Source organism: Eptatretus burgeri, chromosome 20 (genome assembly GCF_056783735.1).
Source record: "Eptatretus burgeri isolate ZD-2024b chromosome 20, Ebu_testis_v1, whole genome shotgun sequence".
NCBI classification, from domain to species: Eukaryota; Metazoa; Chordata; class Myxini; order Myxiniformes; family Myxinidae; genus Eptatretus; species Eptatretus burgeri.
Genome location: NC_140980.1, coordinates 1,168,382 through 1,179,039, shown reverse-complemented (window position 1 = coordinate 1,179,039; position 10,658 = coordinate 1,168,382). Strand labels below are relative to the sequence as shown.

At 47.5% G+C, this 10,658-nt stretch overlaps 1 protein-coding gene and 1 long non-coding RNA gene across 7 annotated transcripts in view; one reads left to right on the top strand and one right to left on the bottom strand.

Moving 5' to 3' along the window:
• LOC147008251 (uncharacterized) overlaps positions 1-10,658 on the top strand; it is a 298,248-nt gene that overhangs the window by 40,000 nt on the left and 247,590 nt on the right. The window lies entirely within an intron of this gene.
• The window catches only part of LOC147008263 (kinesin-like protein KIF20A), a 28,646-nt gene continuing 20,120 nt past the window's right edge, over positions 2,133-10,658 (bottom strand). For 3 of the 6 annotated variants that reach the window (XM_085865123.1, XM_085865124.1, XM_085865121.1), the window contains exons 10-18: positions 9,243-9,354; positions 9,015-9,086; positions 8,214-8,357; positions 6,736-6,858; positions 6,482-6,647; positions 5,386-5,571; positions 5,116-5,282; positions 4,805-4,949; positions 2,137-3,052 (exon numbers count right to left, since the gene is read on the bottom strand). In XM_085865123.1, the coding sequence (XP_085721249.1) occupies positions 2,816-3,052; positions 4,805-4,949; positions 5,116-5,282; positions 5,386-5,571; positions 6,482-6,647; positions 6,736-6,858; positions 8,214-8,357; positions 9,015-9,086; positions 9,243-9,354 (1,352 nt within the window). In that variant the 3' untranslated portion in view covers positions 2,137-2,815. Of the gene's footprint in view, positions 3,053-4,804; positions 4,950-5,115; positions 5,283-5,385; positions 5,572-6,481; positions 6,648-6,735; positions 6,859-8,213; positions 8,358-9,014; positions 9,087-9,242; positions 9,355-10,658 lie in introns of all 6 variants that reach the window. The other 3 variants (XM_085865125.1, XM_085865126.1, XM_085865127.1) reach the window with 3 other exon arrangements.

Here is a 10,658-nt window from a genome sequence, read left to right as displayed (position 1 = left end):
AGGATGATATCAATCATGGCATAGCTCTCGGAGAACTGGTGTCCTACATCGATGATGCCCGCATGGACGCTCTTGTGGCACCAGTGTTCAAGCTGGCAGACCTAACAAGTCTGTACAACAACCGGCTGAAACAGCTTGGAACAGTCTTGACTGGACGTGTTCACTCGACCAAACTCAAGCACCGGATACTGGATACCAGTTCACCTGCGCGACATGGTGACACTGGCGACCAAACATGCAAGTGTATACACGCAGTTTCTTGCCGGCAACTTCACAGTAAAGAAGACCACTCATGCGTTTTCTGCGATGGCCATCGACCAAGCCCACGAGCAGAATAACGCATTAGTTAAGGGTGACGGAGGAGCTGTAGGCCTGACAGAGAATCCCGCTGCATTACGCCGCTGGATGGTGTCTGGTCCAGAGATGGCCAGAGTGATCGCTGAGTTCCAGGCCACATCAGAGACCAAGAAGGCTGTTCACAAACACCACGAGCAGACCAAGCACACACAGGTAGCCTTTGCTAAAGATGTGCGTTCACTCACTCAAGTCATGGGGGAGATGGGCAACCCATTTTGTGATGACAGCAAGGATCTCCTGGTGCTAGACAGCAGAGACCTGGCAGACCCAGCAGTTATCAATACTGTACGCCAGATCGAGAAGCTGGGACAAGAACCGCATGACTCCTATGTCCATGAGAGACATCAACCAGACAAAGCCCATCACCGACCCAATCAAGAGAAACAACCTCCCTCTCTTCAGCCGACCTCCAGTCAGAGAGAAGTCAAGAGCACAGCTGCAGGTTTCATCTCTGAAGAACGACTGCTCCCTGTTCTCCAGGTTGTTCATTGCGTCCCAGATACGTGATGGAGATCTTGATGAGTTCTTCGCACATGAGAACCAAGCATGTCCCCCTGCACTGTCACACATGGGCAAGATGAGACTTGGAACAAAGTCTGATCTGGTTGGCTGCTTAGAAGATCTGGTCCCTCCACAGGAGAATGCTGCTGCTGCTGCTAGTCCAGCAGTTGAAGTCATCATCCTTGATGGTGCAGCGATCATCAGTATGCTGCCACCTGGCACAGCAAAGACCTTCAACGAGTATGTATCAGAAGTATTCTTGCCATACATCACATCTCAGCTGCAGCATACGAGCAGGATGGATATTGTCTGGGATGAATACCTCACAGACAGTTTGAAGGCAGACACTATACTAGGAAGAAGCGAGGCAAAGGCATCAGGAGACGAGTCGAGCCATCTAGTTCCATTCCTGGAAACTGGCAGACCTTTCTTCGCACAGATGAGAACAAGATGGAATTGTTTGACTTCCTCGCCACCAGAGTAGCAACAACAGACACAGACAAACAAGTCATCAGCACGCACCACAAAGATGTGGTTTGTACGCAGGCCTGAGATGTTGCTGGTCTTGCCTCTTGTAGCCATGAAGAGGCTGACACAAGAATGCTACTCCATGCTGAAGACGCTGTGAGGCAGGGATACAGCAAAGTCTCTATCCGTACAGTAGACACTGATGTCGTGGTCCTTGCGGTGACAGCAGCTGGACGTCTGGACATTGATGAGCTCTGGGTTGCTTTTGGCACAGGAAATAACTTCAGGTTCTTGGCAGCTCACGAGATGTCTGTGGTACTGGGACCTAACAAGTGTCGAGGTTTGCCATTCTTCCATGCCCTCACTGGATGCGACACCGTTTCAAGCTTCGGAGGCAGGGGGAAGAAAAAAGCATGGGAAACCTGGAAAGCCTGTGATGAGGTCACTGATGTCACTGCAGCATTCTGTGCCTTGGCTGCCACGCCAACTCCTTCAGCCGTAGATGACCACATGGATGCACTGGAGCGTTTTGTTGTTGTGCTCTATGATCGCACCAGTAGCCAGGAACATGTCAATGAGTGTCGCAAGCATCTGTTCACCCAGAATGGCAGATCAATAGATGCTCTCCCACCAACTCGTGAAGCCGTGAAACAGCACATCAAGAGAGCTACCTACCAAGCCGGCTACTGTTGGGGCCAGATGATGGTGTCCACACCAGAGCTCCCATCGCCCAGTGACTGGGGGTGAGTTCACACCGATAATGGCTGGGACATATACTGGACAACCCTCCCAGAGGCAACTGAGGCATGTCGGCAACTTACTAAGGTGTGGCTGCAAAAAGGGATGCAGAGGACAGTGCAAGTGTGTCAAGGCTGCACTCCAGTGCACAGCTCTATGTCACTGTGGTGGGGAGTGTACAAGAGAGTAGAACTGGGACAAGAGAGATCACAGATGATAATTATGTAACATGTACACATGTATCCATGCATCATAGTAGACTCTGTTACCTGGATCTAGAGGTTCCACTGTATAATTTTGACTCTGTAAGTTGATGTTAGGATCAAACAGAAGCACTTCCTCTGAGTTCAAGAGTGTTAAATGAACAACAGTCATTCCATGGTGCTTGATAACAGTTTTTTGAAGAGTTTGTTGTAGAAAACCGTCCAAAAGTGCAAAAATGCACCAAAAAAATGACCAAATAAATGGTTTATTCACGCTTTGTCACCTTTATTTGCTATTTCTTATTTGCTAGAATCTATATTTAGTTAAATAAAACCACTGGTATGCTTCTTAAATATGGTTGTATCCACATGTATCCTCCTTGTACAACACAAAATCGGCTATTTTGTAAAATGGCCGCCATTTTGGCTCTGGGAAGAATCTGGAATGTCCCTATATCCAAAAATCTTTGTAAGATACTGCCCTGGCAGTGTGCCAAATTTCATGCTTGTATCACTAAAGGCACATTTTTTTTCACATATCTGCCGGACTAGTACAGGGATATAAAAACAACCTCACCAGTCAACTGCACAGTCGCAGCCTCTGCTTCTTGTGGAACAAGGTCCATGGGTGGAGAATTCAACGGTTCCCTTTCCACATCAGTCGTTTGTCCATTTGGCTCCTCCAGGTCATGGAGCACCATCTGTCCAATCGCCCAAATGTCTTCAAGGTCATTTGGAAGGCTCTGTAGCTGTTGCTCCAACTGAGCAATGTATTCGTCTCGCTCCTGGATAAAGGAATCAAGGCAAACGAAGGTCAGAAAACAAAACAAACCACCGACACTCACTCACTCGCACCACCGCAGCAACCCTTTTCGCTGCAGTGTTGGTGCTCGTGCATGCAGCACCTTCATCACCATAAAAGGAGCAAACCACATGAGCCATAATCACGTGTGCATGAGACCAGGTGAGCAAGTGACAGTCACCCCTCTCCGATGGTCTCCAAATGAACCTTCTGGGATTTTATCAACAACCAAGTGACGTTGTGGCATTTTTTAAACATTTTGGCTCCAACTCGAGGTACCAGCGCCGTCACAGCAATGGCGCAGCCATTCTCACCGCACTCATCGGAGCATTTCCTAATGAGGAGTCTCCTCCTCCCGATGGATGCCAACCAATGGGGGTTGTCCATGCTCTATCCTTTTAAATGCTGAACGTCAAGCAAGGTAGCAGCACGTGCCATTTTAAAAATCTTTGGTATGACTCGGCCGCGGGTTTGAAACGCCGACCCCCCAGACTCGGAGCGGACGCTTCAACCATGACACCACCGAGTCCGGTTAATTCTCCAGACACAAGGTCAAATTCCTTCATACTGCCACATGCGGCTGTATTCGAACCCAAAACCTTTGATTTGAGAATGGCAACAAACAGAACCCAAACTTGAGAATGAAATAGAGAAAATTAATTGTCGGATTTTTATTTTATTTTCTGTGAACGGTGATGCCAACTTTCACTTTCCCCGCAATTTATCAGGTGGGAAATAAAACCTGGTGGAAGTTGTTGCACCAGAGAGCACGGAGCATTGAGTTGAGTTTACGGCCTAAAGCTCCGACATTAATATCAACCACAGGGTTTTTAACTCCGCATGTTCATGAAGACAAGATAGAGGTAATTACATCCGCCACCGAAGGTTTATATCAAAATATCTGTCTGTCTGGGGATATCAAGAAGTTGTGGACAGATAAAAAGTTGTGCAAAAAAACAGCGATGACGTCATGCGTCACGTGGATGTGGGATTGGGAATGAGCGGTGTACAGTACATGCTATTCTCCTTTGTAATAACTGGTCGATGGATCAAAGTGTAAAGTACGGACCCCGCGGTGTGGTGCGGTGCCTCGGTGTCATCTGGTATCGTTAAAAAAAGAAGAAGAAAAAAAATTTTTTTCAACACGAGATTGCACCGTTTCCTCTTTTTGTGCAATCTGCTTTCATTGACGATGTCATTCCATTTCACGAGGAGCTTGGAGCGATGTTATCTTACATTTCAAAGCAAATGAGACGTTTGCTTGTTTGTTTGTTTGCGACGTCTCTGAGCTCCCAAGGTTTATCGCACCAAAACTTTGTGGAATCACGTTTCTTACACTTTACTCAGGGTTTTAAAACAGTCATTTTCTCACAATTCATAACTTATCAGAGGCAGGGGGAGGGGTGGGATGAGCTCGAGGAGGGGTTGCTCGGCAACGCCGGGTACCTTTGCTCGTGGTGAACAAACAAGCACGGAAGTGATTTAAATAACAATTCCGGCCGTCTCGTGCTGCGCCGTGGTGGACAGGCTGGTTGGAGCTATTTGTATTCGCTGTGACTTTGCCCTTTGACCCAATTATTAATTAGTCATCTCCATGTTCTCATCAGGGTTCGATGAAAAACTTGATAATACCTTTTATTCCATCGAGTTTGTAACCCGCACGATCGTGCTGCTCGGACGGCGAATCAACACATAGGGCAGAGTACATCCAAGATTTCACGACTTGCTCACACACCTGCACCTTGAGCTTTTCCTCTTCCAACTGTAAACTCGTGCTTTCCTTGTATTCCTCGTAATAGTTCTTCCAGGAAGAGGAAAGGATATCTGTACGCTGTTCGATACGCAGCTCGTACATCTCCTCCATCTTTTGTAACATATTCCTGCCGTCCACATGTTCGAACCGTTACGATGACCCGACCCCTTCTCCAAAACAATGCAACAGTACTCGAGATGGAATTTATCCAGAAGCTTCGAATGGCTGCCCAATCAAAAATAATCTCACGCAACACGAGGTTTGCATCTCACAAATTGGCGAAACATACTCACGTGTACTTGTTACTCATGTTATGTATTATCGTGGACCACTTCTTCGATGTGTCAAGTCGAACTTTGTCCTCAACCTGTTCTCGAACTGTGGCCTCGACCTCTTCCCCAACACGTCGTTTTTCCTCCTCGTACTGCATGTTTAATTGCTTTATGCGATCAAACGTGTCCTGTGACGAAGTGCATGACCGAGGGATGCAGATCACTTTCCAGTGAGATCTATAAATGCATGTATACAGATGCTCATGTAAGGAGACTCGAGAGTGTACAAACCTCTACAGACGAATCGTCATCGTCTTCATCATCTTCTTCATTTTCTTTGTGTTCCTCCTCCTCTGAAACATTTGAGAGGTTTGGACTGTCCAAGGCAATAGATTTCTTTCGTTTAGGTTCCGGGCCTCCAGCAATGGACGATCGTTTCCTGCTTGGCCTTGGCGGCTTCAATGTGCACGTCACAACCTGAAAGACGAATGTCGAATGAAAACCTTGCACGGCACAAAGGAAAAAGCAGAACATTTTATGATTAACTTATACGTACAGAGACTCAGGCAAAAGCTCAAGCTGTGGAAGGCCAACCGAGGTAATACTTTGGTGTCGCCAACACGTATCGCCCGATGGGCCTGGTCATCTCTCTTCCCTCTATCAATTTCGTTGCACCCCACCATCCCGCCTCGCTCCCAAAGTTCTTCCCAACCAAAGACCCACGCCAGCCAGTGGACCACAGACCTCAGGAATCTGCACGAGCTGAGTGAAGGAGAGCAGGACACGCTGTGCCGCAAGTTGTGGAGGGTTGACCCATGTAGCACGGATTACTTGAGGGTGAGGACCCAGTGTCAGGTCATATGCAAAAAATAATACCCCCCAGCTTCCCTCCGTGGGAGGAAGGGTAGATGGCTTCCAATCTTCACCTGTACAAATTGTGAGTGGTCTACTCACCCCTGCCGGAGGCTTTGCCCGAACCTTCTCCCCCACTCCCTCCCCCCACTTAACCCAACCAGGCCATTCTCAGAGGGAGCAAGTGATTCTACCGAAACTAAAATAAGGCAATTCTGTGTATGTCTGATGATTTCTGTCTTAGAATCGAAATTTCGCTCCCGAAGGGAGTGGGTTCACTCGTTTTACTAAACAATCCAATAAGTGCTTGTCTGTGTGGTTCCGCCATTATGAGGCTTTCGGTTTCATGCCTCCGAAGCTCATCAGCAATCGGTATCGGGCAACGGTTGTATTTATGCGCGAATGGGGTCATGTGATCATTTCGTGCCTGCGGTGTGCAGTCGGCCTATTGCAGTTTGTTGGAGCTGGTGCAGACAAGCCTGGTCACGATACAAAGACCCGTCTCCAATAAACGTGGACATGATTCGCTGCTGACCTGCTTGGCGAGAGCAGAGAACTTGAGCACGTGGAGGTTCTCGTCAAACATGTTCGCCGAGGGATTCATATTCACCACCATGCACGCATGGCCACGGCCTGACAGGAACGACTGGAATATCTGGCTCAACTTGCTCTCACGATACGGCACCGGTCTCTTCTGGGAGCTGAGGGACAAAAACATCACAAATACGGCAATCCATCACAAAACCCCCGCCAAACAACAAGCATGTTGAACACTCGAAGGTTACAAACCCAGTGCACTCATCAGGGGGTGATTCATCGTTGGCACAATCGTCGAAAGCAGAAACATTTCCAGAAACAACTATGAAGGTGGAGGTGATGGTGGTGAACGCAACCACAGGTTTGTTGACGTTTCTTGAAATAAAGAGAAGACATTGCAAAGCAAATGTAACCAAATTAAATAATGATTCACAACAGATGGTGATACTCTTGAGTCCATTATGTCATCTTGACTCTCTTCTCAACCAATCAGGACAACCAAAAAGGGGATGTGGAAACAGGTGGGAGAAAGAAGTCAAACCCAAACAAGAGCCAATCACAGGAGAGGAGACTGTCGCACGTCAAAGGTGCTCATCGAGCCACCGATACGATGGCAACCGAGAGCGTACTGGTGTTCCCAGTGAAAGCAGCTCAAGAATGCCGACATTCGGTGAGACTAGGTGGCCTTAGACATCACAGACAAGTGTAGTGTGAACAGTTTCTTCCTCATGGAAGAAATAAATGAAAGAAACTAGAACGGGCACTCGAAGAGCACATACCTTCGCCGCAGCCACTAGTTACCTTTGTATTAAGTTGTTCACAACGCATCTCAATACAAATATGCATTTCGTGACCCCCACGACATTTGACCCACAACCGCTACCTTGGGTGACAAAAGTACTACACCATGTGTCATATAAGAGGATGGGGAATTTAATTTTGAACATTTTGGAGTTAATTTGCTGTAAATCAAAACAAAATTGACAATTTAATCGCGAAAAAACGATTTTGACCTTTTTGTGACCTTGACCTTAACCTTTGATCCGATCGCTCCCAAAATCTAATCGATTTGTCCTCTCGTGATGCCAAACACATCCACAAAATTTCATGACAATCTGCGAAGTGGTTTTTGTGTAATGTTGTCCACAACGCTTCCCCAATCAAAAACTCCATTTTGGTGACCCCCTTGACCTTTGACTTCCACAGACTAACTAGGGTTGCAAACACTATACCATACGCAATATCAGTGGATCGGGATTTGAATACTGAACATTTTGCACTTAATTTGATGTAAATCGGAACAAAATTGACACTTTAATCGCAAAAAAACGATTTTGACCTTTTTGTGACCTTGACCTTTGACCCGATCGCTCCCAAAAGCTTCGCCTGGCGTCCTTGAGTAACTGCACATCATCTCTGAAAATTTCATGCAAATCGGTCCAGCAGTTTTTGCGCAATGTTGTCCGCACACATATTTACCAATAAATAAATACACAGGGGTCAATACAATACCTTCGTCAAACGAAGTTTGCGAACGTAATAAATGGATCAAAATGAAATGTGCACGGACATAACTGCAGGGTCCGCTCATTGATCCCTGAAAGTTTCAGCTTCCTCGGTCAAATCCTCTCGGAGGAGTAGATGACACATTCTTACATACATACACACATACACGCACACGCACACATATAATATACATTCCCTCCATTATATCGGGATGGTGGACTGACCGTTGCTGGTTTTGCCGCTGGATCAAGATGCATTTGCCAAGACTAAGCAGAGACCTATTGATCTTGCACGCCTCCTGCAAACGGTCACCAGTGTTGTGCGTCTTGCTCGATCGTTCAGAACCCGCCAGGTCACAAACAGAGAACCTGAAGAGTGCGACAAAGAACCTCAAGTCATTAAACAAACCTCCCTTGCACGGCTTTTCAACCAAGCTGTCATTAGTCGTCCGTGTTCGGGTTGGTTGAGATGGGGAACAGGTAAGTAATAAAGTTGGTAAGTTAGTCAGATAATCGATTCGTTTCAAGTACGTGTTTACATAGACTTGCTTTACACCGATCTGCTCACCAAGTTTGGGCACTCAGTAACGAGTCGGAGTCCCGATTTAAAATTCCTCTCGTTAACTCCGCCACCGAAGGTGGATGACGGCAGGTTATGCATTCACCCCTGTTCGTCTGTTTGTTTGGCTGAGCAGGATATTTCAAAAAGTTTTGGACGGATGATGAGAAAACCTGGTGGATGAGTTAGGTAGGTGATGAGAACAAGCCGATTCGATTTTGGTTCAGGTCCGGATGCAGGCAGATCCGGTTTGTCGGCGGGACCCAAGAAGTGAACTGTTCAGCCTGGGAGAGGTACGTGCTCTACCGAGTGCAGTTCTAGTTCGTTTATACTCCTCGTTTAACACCGCAGACGCTTTCAATCCCCAAAAAATGACAATTTGGGTTGTTCAAATCCAGCGACGAGACGGAGGGAGGAATTAGCTGTGAGTGGGCAGGTGGGATCGAAGTCCAGGTACAGGTACTCACTCGTTCACTTGCTTCACCACAGGACGCTTGCTGTCAGTCCGCTGAATCAGACGTATCGAGAATATACTGTGACTGAAACAAACGATGCAAGCACGTCATCAAGGAACTGGGTGTGGACTGACAAGGACGGACGCATGCACACGCACACATCATACCATTCGAGATTTTCTGGACCATCGTGCGTGGAATCGGACGATCGTGATGGAATTTCAGCAACGAATCACTCACCTGCGGCTGGAATGCTTGTTCAGCTCGGTGGAAGCAATGCGTTGGTTCCGACGGCCGGCATTGAGCACCGCGAAAGCTTCCTGAATGCTTTTCACGTGGACCCAGGTCAAGTCTGCAAAAACGGAAGGTACAAGACCACAGGTGCTCCAAACCTCAACAATAAGGTGGAATTTCGAAAATCGAGCTCGTGACGAGATGTTAACTCATGGATGTCCTCGTCAAGGATGGCTGATCATGATGGGACATGGTAAGACGAGTGTCACAGAACAACAACAACAACAACAACCAAACTCGAGAGTTCATAGAACACGATACCCTGCTCAGTGTATAATTATATACCTGTACTTCAATTTTAATTTAAAAAAAAAGATTTTAAAGATCGTCAAAAAAATATCTGGAAGTTTAGCGCGACTCAAGCAGTTTTATACACCACCCTTGTACACTGTCGTGAGATAATGTTGAGTCACCGTTTAGTACAGTGATCTTCACTATTTTTTTAGGGGGGGGGGCACTCTTGCCAATGAGGCGTCAGTGTGAGAGCCGCCACACCGCCTGCAAGACTCCGTAATGGCTGCTATTGGGCCCCACCCCCACGTACTCTTCTTCGTTGTGGTTACCTGGGCTGCAAGCGAGGTTATTTTTATCCTGCAACCATATCAGGTCAGGTAAGCGCCAGAGCAGCGCGTCGCTGTGTCAACTTTCCGCCAGTACTCCAGGGGCCTCCGTCTGGCCGTCCTCCAGGCAGATGCTTGACCCATCCCCAACCAATTGAGATGCTGATGAACCTGCTGCAACCACGAGGCACGTGGTCAGCCTATTGACCTCTCCACTCACGACTCCCCCGCTGAGAGAATCTGGTGAGCAGGATCAGTGTCAGGAAAACGAGCCACGTGTCCGTACAGCCGCAGCTGATGCTAACGGACCGTGCAGGTAACAAGTCTCGTTTGAGTCTCTCTCAGCAACCGCTCGTCGGACACAAAGTCCGACCAGCGATCGCCAAGGATTCTCCGAAGAGACCTGGTATCGAAGGAATTAGGTCCTGAAAGTCCCTGTGGTGTCCATATTGTTGACCCCGTGTGCCCCACGAAGACCAAGAATCCTCCAGAGGGCATCCAGTACGGACTGGATCCTGGGGGGGGGGGGGTGAAGGAGAAATGTTTGTCGTGTGCACACAGCGTCTGCAAAATTGACTCTTCAGGATTCCGAGACTGGATAACTTGCGACAGACTTCCTGGGTCTCTGTGGAGGTGAGGGTGTTTTTACTTGAAGGCATGGAGGAAAATTAGTCTGTTAGTGAAAGAGGTTGGATGAACTCAGTGTTTGGGAGTGAGGAGGTTTTGGGAAACAGGCTTTGTCAAAGAGAAAAGGAAGAGATTTTGATGTAGAAGAAGAAGAAGAAGAATGAATGAGTTGTTC